General features: G+C 55.5%; 1 protein-coding gene across 5 annotated transcripts in view; it reads left to right on the forward strand.

The window, feature by feature from the left end:
- Positions 1-20,650, forward strand: part of NOS1 (nitric oxide synthase 1) — an 80,712-nt gene extending 60,062 nt beyond the window's left edge. For all 5 annotated transcript variants that reach the window (XM_039725994.1, XM_039725996.1, XM_039725992.1 and 2 more), the window contains exons 11-29: positions 326-427; positions 1,088-1,282; positions 2,796-2,881; positions 5,545-5,689; positions 5,974-6,078; positions 6,424-6,482; positions 9,057-9,173; positions 9,732-9,906; positions 10,798-10,936; positions 11,614-11,692; positions 12,194-12,387; positions 13,564-13,733; positions 13,949-14,159; positions 14,740-14,827; positions 15,098-15,219; positions 15,852-16,000; positions 16,656-16,850; positions 17,565-17,683; positions 18,624-20,650. In XM_039725994.1, the coding sequence (XP_039581928.1) occupies positions 326-427; positions 1,088-1,282; positions 2,796-2,881; positions 5,545-5,689; positions 5,974-6,078; positions 6,424-6,482; positions 9,057-9,173; positions 9,732-9,906; positions 10,798-10,936; positions 11,614-11,692; positions 12,194-12,387; positions 13,564-13,733; positions 13,949-14,159; positions 14,740-14,827; positions 15,098-15,219; positions 15,852-16,000; positions 16,656-16,850; positions 17,565-17,683; positions 18,624-18,639 (2,466 nt within the window). In that variant the 3' untranslated portion in view covers positions 18,640-20,650. The remainder of the gene's footprint in view (positions 1-325; positions 428-1,087; positions 1,283-2,795; positions 2,882-5,544; positions 5,690-5,973; positions 6,079-6,423; positions 6,483-9,056; positions 9,174-9,731; positions 9,907-10,797; positions 10,937-11,613; positions 11,693-12,193; positions 12,388-13,563; positions 13,734-13,948; positions 14,160-14,739; positions 14,828-15,097; positions 15,220-15,851; positions 16,001-16,655; positions 16,851-17,564; positions 17,684-18,623) is intronic.
- Positions 20,651-23,160: the final 2,510 nt, after the last annotated feature.

Below are 23,160 nucleotides of genomic sequence, written 5' to 3' on the forward strand. Positions count from 1 at the left end.
TGGGTTATTTAGAGGGGCTGTGTCCCTCCCCAGTCTCCTGAAAACCAGCGGGGTGGGAGCAGTGTGAGTGTCCAGCTGCTCTGGTGGCCTCCTCAGCAGCATTTGGCCACCAATGCTCAGGGAGAAGGAAAGGCCATGCTCCTGCCATGGAGAGGAAAAGGCAGGATTTCTTCCCAGAGGAAGGCACAACATCAGCCCTTCCCTGCCCTGTGGGTGCCTTGTGCCAGCCTGGGCCTCTCCTCTGGGTTCCTCTCCCCAAGCAGAGCTCACCAGTGCTTGTTTTTTGGCCATTAAATCCCTCCCCTCCTGCCACGTGTTGTTACAGCAAGTGGCCAAGAAAATGAACCTGGATATGAGGAAAACGTCCTCGCTGTGGAAGGACCAGGCCCTGGTGGAGATCAACATCGCTGTGCTCTACAGCTTCCAGGTACCTCACACCCTGCCTCGCCCGGGCCAGCTGGAGGGACACAGGGACAGGGTGGGACAAGTGTGGGGACATCCACCCAAGGACAATGGCTGAAACTGGGCTGTGCCTCCCGAATTTGGGCTGTGCCTCCTGAATTTGGGCTGCTGCAGTGAGATTTAATAATCTCCACACACTGGACATTGTAAAACCAGCACCTGAGTCCTGCTGGTCCAGAAGGAATATCCCAACAGGGGGGAAATCCAGCCCTTCTGACCCATCCATGAGGCAGGAGCTGGCCCAGGCTCTCCCCCAGCCTGCCCCTAAAGGCTGAGTAACAAAAGCAGACCTTGGCCAGCCAGCTTTAAGGGGTGAGAGTCCTTCCCAGAGCGGGGTCGGAGCTGCCCCGCTGGAAGAGCTTCCCAGGGCTCCGAGCAGAGGATGCCCCATCCCATCCATCCCATCTTTGCTTGGCCAGGACAGGGGGCTCCCACAGCACATCTATTCCCAAAGCACTTTAGAGCCCCCTTGGGCAGCCCAGCGTCAGCAGCCACCTTTGGATCATCCCCAAAGACCACGGGAGTAAGGAATATTTGGGACAAACAGCTCCAAACATAAAATTATGGCTTTTCCCCTCTGGGATGTGTTGACAGCTGCTGGCTCTGCTCTCTTGTCCCCCCACAGAGTGACAAGGTGACCATCGTGGATCACCACTCGGCCACCGAGTCCTTCATCAAGCACATGGAGAACGAGTACCGGTGCCGGGGGGGCTGTCCCGCCGACTGGGTCTGGATCGTCCCGCCCATGTCGGGCAGCATCACCCCCGTCTTCCACCAGGAGATGCTCAACTACCGCCTGACGCCCTCCTTTGAGTACCAGGTGCTGTCCCCACCTCCGCCCTCCACCCGGCCTGTGGCCAAGGGCGGGGTGGGAGAGGGAGCTCGGGAGGTGCAGGAAGGAGAGGGACAGCATCCAATTCCTTCACAATGGATATTTCACCCTATCATGGTGTAATCATGGGGGTTTGCCCCTCCATGGGACAGCTGAGCTCCCAGTTTTTAATCACACTTTGGAAGTGCCTAATGGGTGGGTGAGGAAATGGCCTGGAAGGCTCCTGTATCCCATCCCAGCCTGGAGGGTTGAGAGGATGGCTCCTGGATCTCACATCCCATACCCCATATCCCATAGCCCATATCCCACATCCCATATCCCATATCCCATATCCCATACCCCATATCCCACATCCCACATCCCACATCCCATATCCCACACCCCACATCCCACATCCCATATCCCATATCCCACATCCCATATCCAATATCCCACATCCCATATCCCATATCCCATATCCCATACCCCATATCCCATACCCCATATCCCACATCCCATATATCCCATACCCTATATCCCACACCCCACACCCCATCCCCGCCTGCGGGGCTGTGAGGATGGCTCCTGGATCCCATACCCCATACCCCATACCCCATATCCCATACCCCATATCCCACACCCCACACCCCACACTCCATCGCAGCCTGCAGGGTTGTGAGGATGGCTCCTGTATCCCATATCCCATATCCCATATCCCATATCCCATATCCCATACCCCATACCCCATACCCCATACCCCATATCCCATATCCCAAATCCCACACCCCACACCCCATCCCCGCCTGCGGGGCTGCGAGGATGGCTCCTGCCCCCAGGGGTCCCGCAGAGGGACAGGGCTCCAGCCCCGCAGGGATCACACTGGGCTCTTTGCTCTCAGGCCGTGAGGAAAAGCCCCGAGCAGACCCTGCCCCGTGTGCAGCCAGCCCCGCTCCGCTGCTTCCCACACAATGTGACCTTTAGTGAGAGCCCTTCAGGAGCAATCCCGAGCAGGAGCAGTCTGCTCGCTCCTGTAAGCAGCCCACCAGGCACCCCGCTGCTTCCTGGCTCTGACTGCAGCCTGCAAGGGCACGGAATGAGCTCTGTGCTCGCTGCTGCCTTCAGCTGCCTCCCCTTCCCAAAGGGCCTCTCAGGGAAAAAACCTGTGGCCAGAGCAGGGAAAGGATCTGTTTCCATCACCTCTCCCCTTCTGGCGTTGTCTTCTTTTTGGCTGTGGCCTATTAACGCTCCTCTCGAGAGGTGACAGAGCAATTGGCCAGATGCTGCTACAAGCCAGGAGGGTTTATTAGATTGCAATTTTCCTGGGCATGTTCCATTGCCCAGAAAAAAAAACCCCACAAGGCTCCAAGGATCAGGGACATAGAAAGGAGAAGGAGAGCTGTGCACTAGCAGCTATTCCTCCCTTTTCTGACTGGAAAAAATTTAACTCTCAGTGCTGTGGATGCTGCATTTCTCCAAGCTCTGAGCACTCCCCACCCTCTGATCCTGCTTTTCCCTCTCCTAGCCGGACCCCTGGAACACCCACGTGTGGAAAGGGGTCAATGGGACACCCACCAAGAAGAGGGCCATTGGCTTTAAGAAGCTGGCAAAGTGAGTACCAGCAGGCTCTGGAAAGGCCTGGAATGTTTGGGGCTGGTCCTGGGTTTAGGCACCCTGTGGGTGTGTGCATCACCCTACAGATGGGCTCTGAGCCTGGGCTTTGGGTCACTGAAGGCTTTACCTGCCAGGAGGGACATTTGGGGACACAGGCAGTCCTCTGAGCACCCCCTCAGACCACCAAAAGGGGTGTGACCAGGTGAACACCAGATCTTGGCTATTGTTTGTTCTCCCAAGCTGTTCATTCTCTGCTTAGGAGGTTTTGATGCTCAGGGATGGCTTTCCCACTTTTTGAGGGTGTTTTGACCATTTTTCCTTTCACTGGGGCAGGAAGATCCCCCCTCCCCCTTCAGGGCTGTGCTGGCACTAACGAGATCAAACTCCTGTCCATATTCCTCCTTTTCCCACTGACTTTTCCCTACGTGAGGAGAACCTGCCCCCAGTGTGTGCCCAACCCTCCAAACACCTGCTTTGGAAGGAAGGGGGGAGAGGGGAAGGAGGGATCTCCCTGCAGGCAGCAGATGGATCAGGGCTGGGCTGAGATTTGCACTTCATGGTCAGTTGACCCCTGGCAAGGGGCCACCCCAGTCCCTCTTCCCTGCCAAGGCTCCTCAGCAGCAGAATGCAGGAATGGAGCTCAGTTTGGACCCTTTGGCTGATTCTGGCCCAAATTCCTCCCCCTGGGGCCATTGGCAGGAGGAGCTGCTGGTTCTGTGGCAGCCCAGCCCTGGGCCAAGGCAGGAGCAGGCTGGGTGTGCCCTGGTGATGGCAGCCAGGCTGCCAGGTGGCCCCGGCTCCTCCTGCATCTCCCCACGCTTCACTTTCCCCAAATCCCTGCTATCAATTTGTTCCCACTCTTCAGCTGTCACCTCCTGCAAGCTGCTCTCTGTGGTGCATCCATAAACAGGAGAGCAGCTGAGGAATGTGCTCCTGCAGCTGACACTGGGGCCGGGGGAAGAGCAGGAGGATTCATGGAGTTTGGAGAAAAAATGCTTTTATTGCTCCCCTCTGCCCCATTGAGGGATGGTTTTATAAAAATGTGAGCGTGGCAGGTCATTTAAAAGAAAATCTCCATTGTTCCTGGTGTAGGGAAAGGAATTGTTTTTGTAATTCACCATTAATCCTGTCTGGATCTGAGCTTATCAGCTGTAGAAGAGTCAGCCTGAGCCCAGAGCCTTGAGCATGATTTGGTGCCTGCTCAAATTCAAAAATCTGGCCAAATCTGAGCCTTCAGACCTGCAGTCCCTGCCCTGGGCCAGCGCAGCTCCTGGGGACAGGGGACACTGCCACCACGGGATGACAAAGGGCAGAACTTCCCTGAGGGTGGTGGTGCAGCAGCAAACAGAAATGTTCCTGAGGCTGACCTTGCCGTGGAGAGGAGCTGCCAGGGGCAGGCAGGATAAACCAGCCTGGAGGAGTTTCTGCCTCTTCTTTCCTCTTTTTGTCCTCCCTAAATGATTCCCCAAAAGCAGAGTATTTCTGGGCAGGAGGGGCAGGGGGAAGCTGGACCCCTCCTGCCCAGTGTGAGCACTCCAGCTGCAGCCTCTGTGCCCCACAGCTCCTCTGAAGGGGCTGCAGGAACCCTGCTGAACTCAGAAACCTTGGGCAAGGGCTGTCAAAGTGAATCAGGCAGCCCTTCCTCCCGCAGAGGCCACCGAGATGCTTTGTGCTCCTTCAGCCTCCCAAAAATCACCTTTCCCTGTTGCAACAGCAGCCTAGATCCAGACCTGATGGATTTCTGCCTTTCTGGTGGCCCCATGTAAAGGCTTGCTGGTCCACTTAGGAAAAAAATGTTCAGCATGTAGGAAGAACATTGTTGATGTGATTGTGAATGTCCCTAAAACAACAAACCCACAACCCCTGCCCCCAGTGATGCCACGGACAAGGAATCAGCATTCCTGGTGCTGCATCACCTGGGCCTGGACTGGAGAGAGGCTGGGGACCCCCAGGGCCCCTCTGTGTGCCCTGGGCCAGTGGGGAAACCTGGAGGAAAAGCCCCCAGGCACTGCTGAGGCACGGGAAAGAGCCACAAGGCTGGGATAAATGTGTGAGGTCTGGATGTCACCAGAGTGCAAACCACAGGCACTGGGACAGCTGGGTGTGACCTCGGGGTCCCCAGACTCTGTGTGGAGCAGGGCTGGGTTGGATTTAAGGGATGGAGGATCTGCTGTTCCTCCTGTAGCTCCAGCTATGGTTGGTTCCAGCCTTTCCTTTCCTTTCCTTTCCTTTCCTTTCCTTTCCTTTCCTTTCCTTTCCTTTCCTTTCCTTTCCTTTCCTTTCCTTTCCTTTCCTTTCCTTTCCTTTCCTTCCCTTCCCTTCCCTTCCCTTCCCTTCCCTTCCCTTCCCTTCCCTTTTTTATTTTTCCTGCCCTTGATTTTTCTCCTGCTTCTGTGCCCTTGCAGAAATACCACCCCCATCCTGGTTTAGTATTTTCCTCCTTCACCCCATCCAGGTATTTGAGCTCTGTTCAAGCTCCCCCATCTCCTCTTCCTCTCTGACAAGTTCAGCTCTTCCAAGGCTTCCCTGTTTGCCATGTGACAACCAAAAAATTGACGCTACAGCTTTGTAAGGCTGTTCATTTAATAAGGAATAAAAAGGTCTAGAGGCACGGGTCAGGACCAGGCTCTGACTGGGATTTATTTATTCCTGCTTCCCAGGGCTGTGAAGTTCTCAGCCAAGCTGATGGGCCAAGCCATGGCCAAGAGGGTCAAGGCCACCATCCTGTACGCCACGGAAACGGGGAAGTCCCAGGTCTATGCAAAAACCCTCTGTGAGATCTTCAAACACGCCTTCGATGCCAAGGTATGGCACCAGCTCCTGACACACAGCGGGTGTGAAATCCTGGTGTGAAAACAGCTGCCAGGGGCCTTCAGGGTGTGCCCCTGTGGGTCTGGGGTGGAGCAAATCCCTGATTTCCTGCAGTGACTGCAGCTGTGGCCCTGGGGTGGCAGCCCCATGGCCGCCCCTGTCCCTCCAGGCTGCTGTTCCCACCCTCCCCGTGCACAGGTGTCAGCAGGGACGTGCTGTCCCCAGCCCCAGCCAGCCCAGGAGGCTCCCAGCTCTCTGTGACCTCTCTGTGCCCCCAGGTGATGTCCATGGACGAGTACGACGTGGTGCACCTGGAGCACGAGACCATGGTCCTGGTGGTCACCAGCACCTTTGGCAACGGGGACCCGCCTGAGAACGGAGAGGTAGGACAGCAGGGGACAGCAGGGGACAGGGCCAGGAACGTCCTCGTTTGGCTCAGACTGAGCTGGAAGGACCCAAAACAGGTCCAGGTGCTGCAGCTGCCCGCAGCCTGCTCTGGAGCAGGGACATCTCCTGGTTCCCTGCCGTGACACAGCCACTGAGCCATGGTTCAGTTTGTCCTGTGTGACCACCAGCAGTGTCACACAGAAGGTGACAGTCCCCTGGCTGTGACCTGGGCAGCTGGGAGCAGCGAGCAGGGAGCAGAGCCACGGCCCAGGCTGTGCTCAGGGCTTGGTTTCCTGCAAAACCTGGCAAAACTGATGGCCTTTTTTGTTCTTTCTCTGTAGAAATTCGGCTGTGCATTAATGGAGATGAAGAATCCCAACTCCAACCTGGAGGAGAGGAAGTAAGAGCACTCCAACCCCTTCCCCTCCCACTCCAAGCCTGTCCCCTCCCAGTCCAAACCCCAGCATGCAGGACAGTTCCCTGCCTTCCTCCTCTCACAGGGGAGTGGAAAATCCTTGGGCAGGTCTCACATTTGCAAATATCCAGGAATGGGACCTGCCTGGAGACCCAGGGAATGGAGAGACTGGAGCTCCCAGGGAGGACAAAAGCACAGATTCAGGGGTGCCTGTGGATGCCAGCTTGTAATTCCCTGGGGTGACACTTTAAAGCTTCTCTCTTCATCTTGAAGAGGCAGGAATCTGTGAAAAAAACAAATTAAAATAGGAATTTCCCCAAAATCATATATTCTGAGTGCCAGGGCCTGTCCAGGAGGCACCAAAATAGTAAGAGTTGGAGGTAGGAGGGAGTTCCCAGCCTTGCAGATGTAGGTGGGGGAGGGCGGGAGAACCAGATTTAGCTCCATGCATGGTGTGAAAAGATTTCTAGGGAAAATTAGAGCTGTGATAATCCTGTGATGTTTGTAACCATTACCTTGGAGACAGAATCTGGGATTGTAGAAAATCCCCCTTCAGGGGAGGATGAGCTTTGTGCAGAACCCAGGGGGGGAAGGAAGGGAGGGCAGTGACAATGATCGTTTGGGGTCTCCTCTTATTTTAGCTGTGAAGAATAAAAGATTTCCCTGAACTGGGTCACTGCTGTGCCCTGGATTGTCTCCTGAGCTGACAACTGGCACAGGGCTGCTCCTCAATTCAGGAGGGATCCAGGGCAATTCCAGCACCCTGACTCAGGGCAGTGTCACTGTGGGGACAAACACAGGGACCAGGCTGTGGCTCTCCAGAGCTGGCCCTGCTGAGCAGCCAGGGCAGCTGAGGGATCCCTGCAGCTGAAAACCCACCAGGCTCCTCATGGCCTCGTGTCCCAGTGGGGACAGTGACAGAGCTGCCCTGGAGGAGGGGCATTCCACACGTGGTTCTCACCCCAAGGATCTTCTCCTCAGCTGCAGAGGTGCTGCCCATGGCTGGTATGACAGAGCTGCCCTGGAGGGGTGGGCATGGAGAAGGGGCGTTCCACACGTGGTTCTCACCCCAAGGATCTTCTCCTCAGCTGCAGAGGTGCTGCCCATGGCTGGTCTGGCAGATCTGAGGAGGTTAAAAGCCCCTGAGCTGTCCCAGACACCTCCAGGTGTGATTTAAGGGCTGGTAGGAGTTTCTAAGAGCCAGGCAGGGACACCCTGCACTGCCCCAGACTGCTCCAAGCCCCCTCCAGCCTGGCCCTGGACACTTCCAGGGACCCACAGCTTCTCTTTTTGGGATTGCCCCAAACCATATCCAGGACTTGCTAACATCAAGCACACAAAAAACCTTTTGCAATGAGAAAAGGAGACGTGGAGGAGGCTGTGGGGGGAGAGGGACAGTGTCAGCCTGGTTAAAGACACCTGGAGAGAGCAGGAGAGCAGCCCATGGAGTCCCAGCTCCCCAGGGAATGCTGAGACCCCTCAGGGCAGGGTGGCCTCCCAGTGTGACAGTGTCACAGGAGCCTGTCAGGGCTCTCTGCCCACAGCCCTGAGGCTGTGCTGGGCTTGGTATTTGGCTCCTGAGCAAGGGTTTCCCAAGGGTTTCCCAAAGCATTCCTAAGCCATTCCTATTCCAAGCCTGCTGTTGAAGTGCAGCCCATCCATCCCACACTTCTCATTCCAGCTGCTGTCCCAACCTTGGCCCAGCACCCACCTGGGCAATGTGGGCTTTGTGTCCCTCTGATCCAGAGGGTTCTGCTGCCCTGAACAGAGCCTGGATTGCAGAAAATCCCTCACACTGCAGGATGAGCTTGGGGCACCTCGGAGGCCGGGGAGGGAGGCCATGGCCAGGGCCAGCATGGTGGAGGAGCAGAAGAGCGTGGAGGATAGGGAGAGGGAGTGGCTGAGGGGCAGAGGTGGCACTGGGGCCCTGTGACCCGGCTGTGACTGGCTCGGGCCGTGCCATGCCGTGCCATGCCGGCTGCAGGAGCTGTGCCGTGACTCATGCACGCAGCACTGCTCACTGCTCTGCCTGTAAATTTAGAAACTCTTGTGAGGAGCAATTTTGGGAGATGGCTCAATTCAGAAATACTTCTGCTGTTGTCAGATTTTATTTTTTTTTCCTCTGCTCCCCTTCCCCCTCCTCACCCCTTCTTCTCTCACTCCATGGGTTTTTTTTTAATTTCCCACTTCCTATGAATGAAGCAACCTCAGAATATCTCTTCAGACACACACCCGACCTTGTGTGCTGCCAGGGAAGGGCAGGGAAAGCCAAAGGTCCTGGCAGCTCTGGTCATTGTGGTGGCCAGCAGCTGGGCCAGCACAGTGGCAGGTGACAAGGACCTGTGTTCAGGGTCAGCATTCCTGCTCCAGCTGGGGCGTGCAGAGGGGCTGCTATGGCTTTACCCCCGGAGGGAGCACACGCCTCTGCTCTTCCCACTCTGCCTGCTTGTGGAATTGTGAGCCCTGAGCTCTGCTCTGGTGCCCCCCTGTGAGCCCAGAGCCGGGTGAGAGGCACGCGGGTGCCCCCAGAGTGACCCTGGGTGCTGTGGCTGTTCACAGGAGCTACAAGGTGCGCTTCAACAGCGTCTCCTCCTACTCGGACGCGCGGAAATCCTCCACTGATGGCCCTGACTCCAGGGACAACTTCGAGAGCACGGGGCCCCTGGCAAACGTCAGGTAAAGGGACAGGGCAGGAGCCGGTGCTGCACAGAGCCACCTCAGCCTGAGGGGTTTTGGTGATGTGCAGACCCCTCCTGGCTGCTGGGCTGGTGCTGGGCCAGCTGTGCTCTGGCAAACGTAAGAGCTCCTTGCTCCTGTAATGTTTCTATGAGACCTGGCTCTGAACTGAAATAGTTCAGATCAATAGCTGTGATTTTTAAAACATAATAGCTGTATCTGGATGAAGCTTTTGAACTTGACCTATCATTTGCTGACTTGCTACCCAGACATGTGGTCTGCAGTGCAACACAAACTGCACATTTTCACCACAGCCATGCATCAACTGAATTCTAAGAATAAATTGTTCATATAGTAAGTGATAACAGCTGCATTGTGGTGAGTCACCCCACTGCACACTGGGGTTGAAAACTGCTCATCACCTCATGTGCGTGAGAGAGTTGTGAGCCCCACGATTTAGGGACCACATTAGTAAAATCTGGTATCTTCTGGTGGGATTACCTTCCCACTCAGGGTCCCTCCCGGCTGAGCAGCCACAGCTGAGCCATCTTTGCACAGGTTCTCCGTGTTTGGGCTGGGCTCCAGGGCTTACCCCCACTTCTGCGCCTTCGCCCGCGCCGTGGACACGCTGCTGGAGGAGCTGGGGGGAGAGAGGATCCTCCGCATGGGAGAAGGGGACGAGCTCTGTGGCCAGGAGGAATCCTTCAGGACCTGGGCCAAGAAGGTCTTCAAGGTAACCTGGGGCTGCAGGGAGGAGCAGGGGGGAGAAGGACAGAGGTTGGAGCTGGATCTGAACCCAGCCTCCCCTTCCTGGCACTGGGACACTCCGGCACTGCCCCAGCCCCCAGTAAAGAGGGTGGAGCTGATGCCCTGGTTTGTACTGACCACCCAAAGGTCAGCAACGTGTTGAATTCCTGCATCATCCCAGATATCTGGGAAGAAGAGCCCCACAAGCCATGTCTGTGGCCACTGGTACATCCCCACCCTGCTGGGGGCTCCTTTTCCGTGTGAGTTTGTGGTATTTTTGGGGCCCCCCATGAAGGTGAGGAAAATTATAAATCTGACTCCATGTTCTTAGAAGGATTATATATTATATTATATTATATTACATTACATTATATTATATTATATTACATTACATTATATTATATTATATTACATTACATTATATTATATTATATTACATTACATTATATTATATTATATTACATTACATTATATTATATTATATATTATGCTATACTAAAACTGTACTAAACTATACTAAAGAATAGAGAAAGGATACATACAGAAAGCTAGAAAGATGCTAATGAAAAACTGACTCTCTCCTCAGAGGGTCTGACACAGCTGGCTGTAATTGGCCAATAGGTAAAAACAATTCACATGCAACCAATGAAACAATCACCTGCTGGATAAACAATGTCCAAACCACATTCCAAAGCAGCAAAACACCAGAGAAGCAGATCAGATAATTATTGTTTTCCTTTTTCTCTGAGGCTTCTCAGCTTCCCAGGAGGGAAATCCTGGGCAAGGGATTTTTCCAGAGGATATGACAGTGGCGTGGGCTGGGCTGAGGGGGTCAGCTGGGCTCGGCAGGTGCCTGAGGGCCTGGTGTGTGCTGCAGGCAGCGTGTGACGTGTTCTGCGTGGGGGACGACGTCAACATCGAGAAAGCCAACAACTCCCTGATCAGCAACGACCGCAGCTGGAAGAGGAGCAAGTTCCGCCTGACCTACGTGGCTGAGGCCCCCGAGCTCACACAAGGTACAGGCCTGGAGGGCTCTGCCTCTGGGCACAGGGACAAGGCAGGCAAAGGGGCCAGACCCTGCTTTTGGGTTAATTTAACAGAATTTCTGTTAAATTCCCAGCGTTTCCGCCCTGCCTTTCCTCATCCCACGCGCAAGGAGCAGGCCCGGGCCTCTCTGGCCGGTCCTGTCTGTGTCTGTAACAGAGATGTTTGGACATGATCTGCTCTCCCTCCTCCTGACCCCGTTTTTTGAAGAGAGGAGCTGGAAAATTGGGATCTTTCCAGCCTTGTTTTGTCCAATGCTGCTCCGTGGAGCGCTGTGGAGCAAAGGCAGGTCCGGCCCATGGCCACCTGGCCCCTCAGCAGGGCTCCTGCAGCTCCTGCAGCACCGCCTCAGCTCTGCCCAGAGCCAGGCGCTCTCCTGCCAGCCAGGCAGCAAGAGGAGCTGTGGGCAATGCGAGGGAACTGCCCCGAGTGCCACAGGGGTGGTTTTGGAGTGCTCCTCTGTCACTAACAAAACGTGCTGTCACTAACAAACGTGGGTCACCCCTGGGGTTTCTGGTCCCTTGGGCTCGCAGATGGGAGGTCAAACCCCTGTGGTCAGCTCTGGTCTGAGGGGCTGAACCCACAATGATCCTACAGAAGCCTTGGCCATGCTCTACTGAATCCCTTCCCTGACTCTTTTCCTCCTCAGGACTGTACAGCATCCACAAGAAACGTGTCTATGCAGCCCGGCTCCTCACACGCCAGAACCTGCAGAGCCCCAAGTCCAGGTAGGAGATGCTGCTGTCCCAGGAGCTGAACCCACATCTGGAATACCCAGAACAGTGCTACAAACATCCTTTGAGCTCTGGACGTCCATGGAATCCACCTTTGTGCAGGCCATGAGTCAGCCTGGAAGGCAGTGGAGGGTGTTCCTGGCCTCCAAGCACGGTGGAATTCCTGCAGGTCCCTCCCTCAGCCCACGGCATGGGGAGCTGGCTGGAGGGGCAGCAAAGGAAGGATAAAATTGCTGAGCAAGAGGTTCAGTTGTTTTTCCCCTTTTAAAAAGTCCCTGAGGGTGAGTCAGGGCATGGTGCCATGTCCCTTCTCCCTGCCGTGACCTGGGTGACACGGCCACCACAGCCTGGACATGCCACCACCCCTGCCCAGCTCACCAGCAGCTCCAGGGCTCAGCCACTCCCTGAAGGATCTTTAGGGGCTTTCCCAAAGTTGGCGATTTTGGGGAAGGCTCCCCCAAACCACTTTTTCCTGCTCTCCTCCTTCCCCTGCAGCCGCCTGACGATTTTCCTGCGCCTGCACACCAACGGGCACCAGGAGCTGCAGTACCAGCCCGGGGACCACCTGGGCGTCTTCCCGGGCAACCACGAGGACTTGGTCAATGCCCTCATCGACAGGCTTGAGGATGCCCCTCCGACCAACCAGCTGGTGAAGGTGGAGCTGCTGGAGGAGAGGAGCACGGCTCTAGGTAACCAGGGAGCACAGGTGGCCTCTCTCCTCCTTTCCCTGAAGTTCTTGTAGCTCCTCAGGAATGAAAAATTATTTCCATCTCCCTGCTGTGTTTGTGTGGATTTTGAGAACACCTCCTTCATCCCTGCTCTGCCCAGAGCCATTGCTTGTCTGCACTTGGGAGGTGGAGCAAGGGTTTGAAGTGTGGGCAGGGCCCAGAGGAAGATTTTCCATGGAAAAGCTAAAGGTGTTTATATTCCCTTAGAACGGGCAATGTCTAGGACTGGGAAGAAGAATTAAGGGATGTGGAGGAGCCATTCCACCACCGGATTTCAGGGATTTCCTGATTCCCTCCTGCCATGCATGGTGTAACTGGGGATGGAAAACCCTAATCCAGTGTCTCGGGGGAAGAAAGCCAGGATTTGCCCACCTTGGTGTAGGAATGTGCCTCCTGTTGACAGAGTGGCAAAACTATCTTTTGTCCCCCTAAAAAAGAAATAAGCCCAGAAGTTTCTCTCCTTGATCAGGTAAAAAGGCATCTCATAGGCCTAAGAGGCTTCACCTCAAACTTAAGGATAGCTAATTGGACAGAAGCCAAAAAGTCCCACCTAAACAATTTACTAGAAAAAGAAGTGAATAAAGAAACTAATCGCTTTTATGAGGTGTTTTACCAAGGGCAAGAACCTCGTGCAACCACATCCATTTTTATGTTTGTTATTTTGCCTTTTATTAAACCTTTTTGTTTCCAACAGTGCAACAAAAGCCATCCTGCTAATTTTATGCCCACAAAAGTAGCTGAACTATCTTAAGTGTGTTATAGACCTCCAAAAGCTTATGAGAAGACCTAGTTTGATAAAGCACATAAAACACCTTGGCCCTGAAAACAATTTACTAGAAAAAGAAGTGAACAAAGAAACTAATCGCTATTATGAGGTGTTTTACCAAGAGCAAGAACCTCTTGCAACCACATCCATCTTTATGTTTGTTATTTTGCCTTTTATTAAACCTTTTTGTTTCCAACAGTGCAACAAAAGCCATCCTGCTAATTTTATGCCCACAAAAGTAGCTGAACTATCTTAAGTGTGTTATAGACCTCCAAAAGCTTATGAGAAGACCTAGTTTGATAAAGCACATAAAACACCTTGGCCCTGCTGCTGAGCTGATCCCAGGCTTGTGCTGGATTCCCTCCTGGCAGGTGTCATCAGTAACTGGACAGACGAGAACCGTGTCCCACCCTGCACCATCTTCCAGGCCTTCAAGTACTACCTGGACATCACCACCCCTCCCACCCCGCTGCTGCTGCAGCAGTTCGCTCTGCTGGCCACCAATGACAAGGAGAAGAAACGTCTGCAGGTCCTCAGCAAGGTAAAGAGCCCAAGCCCCAGGTTCTGCAAGGGCCTGGGGGCAATCACAGCCCAGCCAGGGCACTTCCATCCCTCACTGTGCTTAGGCTGTCTCCACCCCTGAGCAGGGCTCAGGGGGCCTTCACTGCCAGCCACTCCAGCTTTGCCATGGACTTCCTGGGATATCACCTGGAACAGGTGGATCCTGCAGCTCTCTCCTCCCTCCCTCTTTCCCAGGGCTTGCAGGAGTATGAGGAGTGGAAGTGGTCCAAGAACCCCACGATCGTGGAGGTGCTGGAGGAGTTCCCCTCGGTGCAGATGCCCTCCACGCTGCTGCTCACCCAGCTGCCCCTCCTGCAGCCTCGCTACTACTCCATCAGCTCGTCCCCAGAGATGTACCCAGGAGAGGTGCACCTCACCGTGGCTGTGGTGTCCTACCGCACCCGAGGTACCGCCGCGGGGCTGGGCTCTGGGGGAAGCAGAGGAACCACACCACATCTCTGGCAGGGAGATGTTCCTTTAAAGCCTTTCTGCCTGCTGCAAATTCCCCCAAACCACAGCACTGCTGTCCCATGTCATGGAGAGTGGCAGTGACACAGAGGTGACACTTCTGCGGCAGTGTCTTGGTTTAAAAGCCAGGTTTAAAAGGCAGGAGCCTCCCTTGAAATGGAAAATGCAAACCCCCTCCGTTCTGCAGGACAGAGGGAGGACAGTGGAGCTGCCATGGAGAGTTTGTGTTTGCGGGCATCATGATACTGCCCCTGCCAAAAAGGTCCAAAGGAGAGCTGGGTGCTCCCTAAGGATTGTGGAGGTCCAGCTATGCCAGGTCAGGGTACTGGGTAGCTCCACAGAGGGATCCAAGTGCCAAACTCTGCCAAGTTTGTGGAGAATGGATGCTGAGATATGACATGTTTCAGGGAGGTGTTCATGGAGGATGTAACAGGGAGGGTTTTAGGAAAGAAAACAGAGTTGTTGGGTGATGTGCCACGTACAGACCTCCTTTCCTTCCTCCTTCCCTCCCTTCCCAGATGGAGAGGGACCAATCCACCACGGAGTGTGCTCCTCATGGCTCAGTCGGATCCAGACAGATGAAGTGGTGCCCTGCTTTGTACGAGGGTGAGTAACCCACACAAGACCAGGTCTGAGGAAGACTGGGTGAGACCTCTCACAGGATGAGCTCTCTGCCCTCCATTGTTGTCATAGTGGGAGAAAACAGAGCTGGGTTTGTGAGAAAATGGTTCCCCTTTGAGAGAAATTCTGCACCAAAATGTCACATCCTGGGATTTCACCTCATTTTCTGCCCCTCATTCTCTGGGAGCTGTCTCAGCTGGCTGTGGGCAGAGGGAACTCCCTGCTGGTGTATAACTGGAGCTTTGGTGTGTGCAGTGCCCCCGGGTTCCACCTGCCCCAGGACCCCCAGGTGCCCTGCATCCTCATCGGCCCCGGCACCGGCATCGCCCCTTTCCGCAGCTTCTGGCAGCAGCGGCTCTTCGACATCCAGCACAAAGGTGGGGCCATCCTCTTCCTCACCCCACAGATTTTGGGTAGGGCTGTCCCCTGTTTTACCTCACACAGATTTGGGTGGGGCCATCCTGTTTCCCCACCTCACACAGATTTTGGGTGGGGCCATCCTCTTCCTCACCTCACGCAGATTTGGGTGGGTGCATCCTTCCTCACCTAACATATTTTGGGTAGGGCTGTCCCCTGTTTCACTTCACACAGATTTGGGTGGGGCCATCCTCTTCCTCACCTCACACAGATTTGGGTGGGGCCATCCTTCCTCACCACATACAGATTTTAGGTGAGGCCGTCCTCTTCCTCACTTCACAGATTTTGGGTATGGCTGTCTTCTTCCTCACCTCACACACATTTTGGGTAGGGCTGTCCTTCCTCACCTCACACACATTTTGGGTGGAGCCATCCTTCCTCACCTCACACACATTTTGGGTGGGGCCATCCTTCCTCACCTCACACACATTTTGGGAACCCTGGGTCGGGGTGTCGGGGTGTGGGTCCCACCCTGCCAGGGGTGTCCCAGCAGATCTGCTGGCAGTCTGGAGGGAGGTGGCTGGTGGGAATGGGAGGTGGCTCGTGGCACCTGGTGTCCCTGCGCTGAGTGCTGTCCCCACGCTGTCCCCAGGGCTGAAGCCGTGTCCCATGGTGCTGGTGTTTGGCTGCCGGCAGTCCAGGATTGACCACATCTACAAGGAGGAGACGCTCTTTGCCAAAAGCCAGGGTGTCTTCAGAGAGCTGTACACGGCCTATTCCCGGGAACCCGACAAACCAAAGGTGGGCACGGCCCAGGAATGCTCCCTGTGCCCACGGGGAGCCACCAGGGCTGGTTCCCTGGCCAGTGGTGGCTCACCCCTGGGGCACAGAAATGTGCAGGATTGTCCCTTCCCTGTGGGCACCGTTCCCAGGGCATGTCCCCATCCCAGTGCCCAGGCTGGTCATGCAGCCATCCAGGTGGGAGAGGAGGAGGGGAAAGGAGAATGGGAAAGGGGAAAGAGGAAAGGGAAATGGGAAAAAGGAAAGGAAAAGAGAATGGGAAAGGAAAGGAGAATGGGAAAGGAAAGGAGAATGGGAAAGGAAAGGAGAATGGGAAAGGAAAGGAGAATGGGAAAGGAAAGGAGAATGGGAAAGGAAAGGAGAATGAGGAAAGGAAAGGAAAAAATATGTCACCCAGAGGGGTGGCCGAGAGCCAATGCAAACACCCCCTTCAAATTCCCACTGGGACTGGACAGGCCTGGCAATGGAAGAGATGGTGCAGGTGTGCCCATGCAAGAGCAGAAGGTTGCTTTGCTGCTGTCCTCCCATCTCTTTTTTGTCACTGCGGGTGCTGCAAGGCACAGCTGTGTGCCCCAAAGAGGGGTCACCCCTCAGTGCTGCCCCCAGGGCAGGACAAACCCGAGTTAATGCCAGCTCCCTCCTCCTCACCCCGCAGAAATACGTGCAGGACGTGTTACAGGAGCAGCTGGCCCAGACCGTGTTCAAAGCACTGAAGGAGCAGGGAGGCCACATCTACGTCTGCGGGGATGTCACCATGGCTGGGGACGTCCTCAAGGCCGTGCAGCTCATCGTGAGGCAGCAGGGCCAGCTGTCAGCAGAGGAGGCAGGAGCCTTCCTCAGCAAGCTGCGGGTGAGCCGTGTCCGCAGCGTGCCCCCCGCGCGTGCCACCGCCGCCACTCCTGCCACGGGCACTGCACCTGCTGCCTGCCCCCTGTGCCCAGGGAGGGGCGGGAGGGGACATTCCAAAGGTTTCTGTGTGCAGGGAGGTCACCTGGCTCCTCTGGGGAGCAGGCTGAGCACCGGTGCCAGCGCTGTTGGGCACCCCTGGCAGGGCTTGTTCACCATCTGTCAGAAAATGGATTTATCAGGGCATTTTGTGGGTCCCCACTGCAAATCTGCCTGTGTGCCCCGTGCCAGACACAGATGATGAAGCTGAAGCCTAAATGAGCTCAGTTTGGGACACAGACCCATGGATGGATGCTGGAACAGCTCTGCTTCTCCCCAGGAGGATAGCTCAGCATGATTCCCCTCCTGAAGCATGTCCCCACCTCCATCCAGGCCCCATCCAAGGGAGCCTAGAGCCTCTGGCTGTCCACAGACTGCCCCTGGGCTGCTGTGCCCCTGCCAGCCAGGAATTTCCAGCAGCTGAGGGGGTCTGGTGCCCAGAACAGCCCCACTGTGCCCAGGGTGTGACCTTGGGAAGGTCACTCCACCCTCTGTCCCCTTGTGACAGAGCCCAAACCCTCTCCCGTGCTTCTGCTGCCTCCCCACCATGCAGGATTTTGCTGGGGCCGACCCCAAGCATTCACAAATCCCCTTTTTCCCTCTGCCACCTCCCTCCCAGGATGACAGCCGGTACCACGAGGATATTTTTGGAGTCACCCTGCGCACGTACGAGGTGACAAACCGCCTTAGATCCGAGTCCATCGCGTTCATCGAGGAGAGCAAAAAAGACACGGATGAGTGAGTCAACACTTTGTTTTAACCCCTGCAGCCACCTCCTGGGCTGGGGGATGGGGAAGGTGGGAAAGGATGGGGAAAGATGGGGAAGGAAGCTTTGGCTTTTGTGCACACCTTGAAGCACAGGCTGAGGAAGGCACTGATTTTTGCTCTGGAAGCCTGGCAGTGCCTCTGGAATAGCTGTCACCTCTCTAGGATAAATCCCCCCAGCTTCCCAATTTATTGCACTGATGTGCTCAGACCTGACAATCCCATCCAAAGGAAAACGGTCCTGCCTGCTGCCTGCTTCCAGGCTGGCAAAACCCACAGGTAGGGGTGGCTCTCCCCAGCTGCAGAGGAGCCTGGCTGGCTCCAGGTGTTCAGCTCTCCATGCCCCTTCAGGAAAGATCCAGAGATTTTTCTCCCGGTTGTTGCAAAAACAACCAGAAGTGGAGGAAAAAAAAAAAAAAATCTTGACATTTGCCGTGTTTGTGCTGTTGCAAAAACAACCAGAAGTAAAAAAAAAAGGAAATCTTGACATTTACCGTGTTTGTTTCTGCTCTACCAAGTCCTGCCATTTGCTCAGCTTGGTCGTGGTGGGATTTTCCCTGGCTGAGCAGAAGGATTATTTAGGATAAAGGCTGGGCAGCTGCATGGATCGTGCTCCTTGTGCTGGCCCTTTGTAGCTTGGGGTGAAACCCCTTCCCTGTGCAGTGCCTGGAGTGGGTTTCCCCACTTCTCTGAGGTTTGGCAGGAATTTTTCTCCAAGGAATCACATACTCTGGGGTCTGGACTCCATGAGAGTGCCTCAGTTTCCCTTCTTGGATAGGGATAAAGGTCACTTCCTGCCCCCTCACCCAGCTCCGTAAACTCCTGCCCACAACACAGAAAGGCCAGGTGGGGACGATCCCGGTGCTCCTCACTGCTCCCTCTAAGGCCAGCCTTTCTCCCCTTTCCCTTGCAGGGTTTTCTGCTCCTAACTGGACCCTTCGCCCCCAGGGGATGCCAAACCAGTCCCAGCACCTGCTGCCCCCTCCAGCTGGAGGGCACTGGGTTTTGTATTTCACGGACACGCTGGCTCCTTTCCCAGGGGAACTGCCCATGGAAAGCGCTCTGTCTCTCGTCCTGTTCTTGTGTCCTGATGATGATGATGATGATGACTTTTATTTCCTTTCCTTCCTCCTTCTCTTGCTCTTGTCCTGTGGCCATTTCTTTTCACTTCCTTCCCTTTCCCTGGATTTCCCCACTGGAGTTTGATGGCTTTATAACCTGCAGTGGCTCTTTTCAGAATTCCACACTTCCCTTCCTTCCCGTGAGGGCATTTTGCAGCTGCATGAAATCACCACCTTTGTGATCATTTTTGGGAGTTCCTGGGGGTGAGCAGAGGTGGCAGGGGCTGGGCAATGGCGAGGTCTTGTTGCTTGCCCAGAGCTGGGGGTTGTTCCTGCCAGGCTCCCTCTTTCCCTGCTCGGGGCTTGGCTGAATCCTTGTGTTTCCATGGCTTTCCTCTGGATTTGGACAAACCTGGGCACATGACCGAGGCTGGGGGCAGATGATGTGCAATTCCCTTGAATTTTATTCATCCCCAAGCAGCCTGGGTACAGCTGTGTGGTTTTTGATCTGATTTACATGTCACGATTGCTCCTAAACGGGCCCTGCTTTGTCTCTCTTCTCTCTTCTCCTGCTCTCTTTTCATTTTCCCTCTGAGCCTCTCCTTTTGCTCACTCCCAACTTTTGCTGGCATGGAAATTCTCCCACAAGCTCTGAGCACACAGGCTGTTGTGCAAGCCAAGGAAAAGCTCCTGGCAGTGACTTCTCCAGGGGGTTTTCCAGGGAATATCTGATCTGCAGCCACGCTGGCTGCACCCAGAGCTTTGCACACCCTGATCCCTCTCCCAGGTGAGCCTGGAAAGACACGAGGATGGGACAGAAGCAGCTCCCAGCTGCCAGAGGGAGCAAAGGCAGCACTTGGAGGGGGATGGAGGCTCCAGGTCTTTGGCAAGGATGTGCCAACAGAGGAATCATGAAATCCCAGAGCCAGCAGCTCTTAGCACATCTCATGAGCACTTCTGGGAGAGCAGACCCAGCCCTTTCCACGTTTTAGGGAGCAGAAAGTGCCACCGTGGAGCCACCTGCCTGCCAAGAGAGATGCGTGTGGCATTTTGGGGGTGAGGCAGGCCCCTCTGTGCCACCTGCCAGTGGCATGAGCTGTCTCAGCCAGGACAGCTCCTGTGAGAAGGGAGGTGAGATCAGCTGCAAAGGTGCTGGGCTCTGACACGCTCACACCTCAGCCCTGCTGCAAGAACCTGGCCCCAAAAGCAATTTAACACAACCACAGAAAGGTTGGAGGAAACAGAAAGCCTCTAACAGAGAAAAGCTGTCTGCAAGGGAAAGCAAACACGACCTTGTGTGTCCTTCCTCCTGCTGCACCCTGAAGAGTCACAGAACATTCTGAACTGAAGGGACCCACAAGGATCCAGCCCAGCTCCTGAGTGAATCCCCATCCAGGGACTGAACCTCAGCATTTCTGGCACCAGGCTCTGCCCAGCTGAGCCCAGCCCAGGTTTGTCCTCCCTCACTGCCACACAAGGACAGCAGGACGTGGCTGCAGCTCTTGCTGGGGGCAGGGATGCAGGGTTGGCATCTTGAGGTGGCAGCTGCTGCTCCTCCCCTCCTGCCCTGCTGTGCATGGATATCCTGGATGGAGCCGTGCTCCTGGACTGCTGACAGCACAGGGACTGCCCAGGAGCTTTCACAGGGCTCAGATCACCTGCCCTGAGCTAAAGGCAGCACAGAAACAGCTGCAGGAGCTCTGCTGATCTCCCAGCCACGGAACAAGCCCCACTGCCCCGGGCTGTGCTGTTATTGCCACCCTCAGCCAGGATCTCCTGCCCTCTCCTGCCTCGTCTCCATGGGCTGTGACACCTTCTGCAACTTCGACCCCTGAACCCCTGAAGCATCTCCAGCCTAAAATCCAGGAGCAAAAGGGCTCCAGGCAAGAAATCCTTTTGAGATCCAGGTCTGCTGGTGCCAGCCGAGCATCCAACACGGGATAAAACGAATAAATGCTGCCACGGTGTGGCCAGAGCTGAGCTGGCAGGGCTGGGACACGCGGCCAGCTGTGTGGCACTGCCTCGGCACTGGGTGACGTGGAGGGGAAAGCTGGAGAGCTCGGGGGAAAGGACAGCCCACCCCAATCCCAGGGCGGACCGTGGCATGGGGGAGCTGCACCCCTTGGCTTGGGATGTGTGAGTTTGGGAGGGGTCTGGGAGAAAACCCCCTGGCTCCAGAGCTGGGAACTGCAGCAAGCTTGGCCTTGACCCCCATCCTGTGGCTGCAGTAACCAAGCTAAAATCAGAAAGAAAGTCAGAAAGAAAATCAGACTCATCCTCTTCCTCTGGGAAATTCTGGCTCCTGAATTGTGCTCTGGTCCTCCTTCAGAAGATGGGAAGATGCAACCTGAAGAGGAGGAGGAGGAGATAATGCATAAAAAACCATCTCTTTGTCCTCTTCCCAGCTCCCGCCGTGGTGCTGGCAAGGTTTCCCCCCTGTGCTGCCTCCTGCCTGCCCTGCTGTACCATCTCCCACCTGCAGCCCGTGCCTGAGCTGGAGTATCTTGCTTTTTGTGCATCCCAAAGCTCATCTCCTGCATCTCCCTTGCCAGGGGAGCCAGCAGGGCAGCACAGCCCTCCTGCCATGGGACTGCAGAGGGTCTGGGCCAGCAGAGCTCAGCAAACACCTGAGCTTGAGCCCTGCCCTTGGAGGGGAAATGCTGCTTTAAGGCTCCTTGCCTGGACCCGGAGCAGAAATCCCCTCCCTGCCATGAAGGTCCATGAGGTTAAAGCCCCCCAGGGCTCCGAGCTGCCTCTGCTCCCGCTGGCTCCTCACCAGCTGCACCACTGGGAATTTTGATTCACTCTTTGCTGTTGAGTCAGTCTCAGACGTCTGAACTGCTCCCCTTCATCCCCTGCACCTGCAGGGGCTTCGCACTCCCCTCGAGCTCCATTTTCTCCCGTAGCAACAGGGGAAAGAAACTTGTGCATGTGTTTTATTATTCCTGAGTGTGGCTCTTCCAGCCTGGCCCCTGCTCGTCCCCCTGGAGCCTTTCTGACGTGCAGGTGAAGCCACAAAATCTCTGCTATGAACACAGAGGGAGGTGGGTCTGCCCCACCTGAGATGCTCCAGGGGTCACACACACGGGGCTTGTGCCTCTGGGGCACTCAGGTGACAAATCTGTCCCCTCTGGGTGCCTGCTGCCCACCCTTCCTGTGCTGGACCGATGGATCCAGCCTGGCCAGCGTCCCAGTTGCTCTCCTGAGGATCTCCACCACCACCACCACCCCAGTCTGGAGCAGCTCTGCTCCTTTTCCCTCTCCAGGTGTTAAAGAGACTCTTCTCTCAACAGGAGGTTTGGTTTTCAAGACACTACAAAGTGGGGTTTTTTGCAAAGATTTCACTTCCTAGTTCTTTCAAGTGTCCACAGAGAGTCATTAATGGATTTGAAAAGCCAGGGGGAAAGGTTTTGTGTTTTCCCACCCTGCTGTGTCCACCAGCAGGGGAAATCCATTCAGTGCACGGGTATCCAGAGCTGGTGGTGATTTCCGAGGTTCCATCTCCTGGGAAGGGCTGCCTGGGAGTTTGTTGTTCTTCTGTTCATGAGAGACAACGGCAAAACAATGAGACAACAACAAAACAATGAGACAACAGCAAAACAACGAGACAGGGGCAAAACAATGAGACATCTGCCACCAGGAGTGGCCTCACAGAGCTGTCACCTCCACGTCGTGGCCTGAGCTTGTTGCTCAAGAGGAACTGAGCCAAGCTGGTCAGAGAATGGGATCTGGCTCTGGGCTGTCCCTGTCCCCTCTGTGCCTGTGTGTCCCCAGGGGGAGCAGGGGCTGTGTGCACGCCCTGAGCATGAGGGTCTGAGGGATCTGAGGTGTCTGTCCTGGCCAGGAGCCACCCCCTGCAGGGAGGACGTGGGCACAGAGGGGACAGTGCCCCGTGTCCAGCCTGTGGCTGCTGCTTCCCTGTCAGTGTGTGATTCCTCTGCCCCATCCTGGCTGCTCCCCCTGCAGATCCCTCCCGTGGCAGCCCTGCCTGCCCAGCTGGAGGTGCTGGGGACAGGGACTCACAGTGCCTTGTGCTGGGAGGGGAGCACGGCACTGCTCCTGCCTCGGGCTCCTTCTGGGACAGCTGGGAGCAAAGCCAGCCCATGCCCCCGAGCTGGGGCTTCCCAGGGGGATGGAGAGGAGGGGAGGTGACAGTGTGGGTGCAGACTGGGGCTGGGAACTCCCCCCCACCCTGGAGACCCCGCTCTGGTCACGCTGGGGGAGAGGTTGTGCTTGGGCTCGCAGCCTCCTGGACTTGCACCAAGCCCAAGCCAAAGCTGCTGCCTCCTGACCTCTGACTGCTGAAGCCATTCCATTGCCCCCTGAGGGTTCCCACCATTTTTTGGAAGGATGATTTTATGCTCAAAACTCGATTCTGTTCCTGTTTCA

This window comes from Passer montanus, unplaced genomic scaffold (assembly GCF_014805655.1).
Source record: "Passer montanus isolate IOZ18808 unplaced genomic scaffold, ASM1480565v1 scaffold57, whole genome shotgun sequence".
Taxonomy (NCBI): Eukaryota; Metazoa; Chordata; class Aves; order Passeriformes; family Passeridae; genus Passer; species Passer montanus.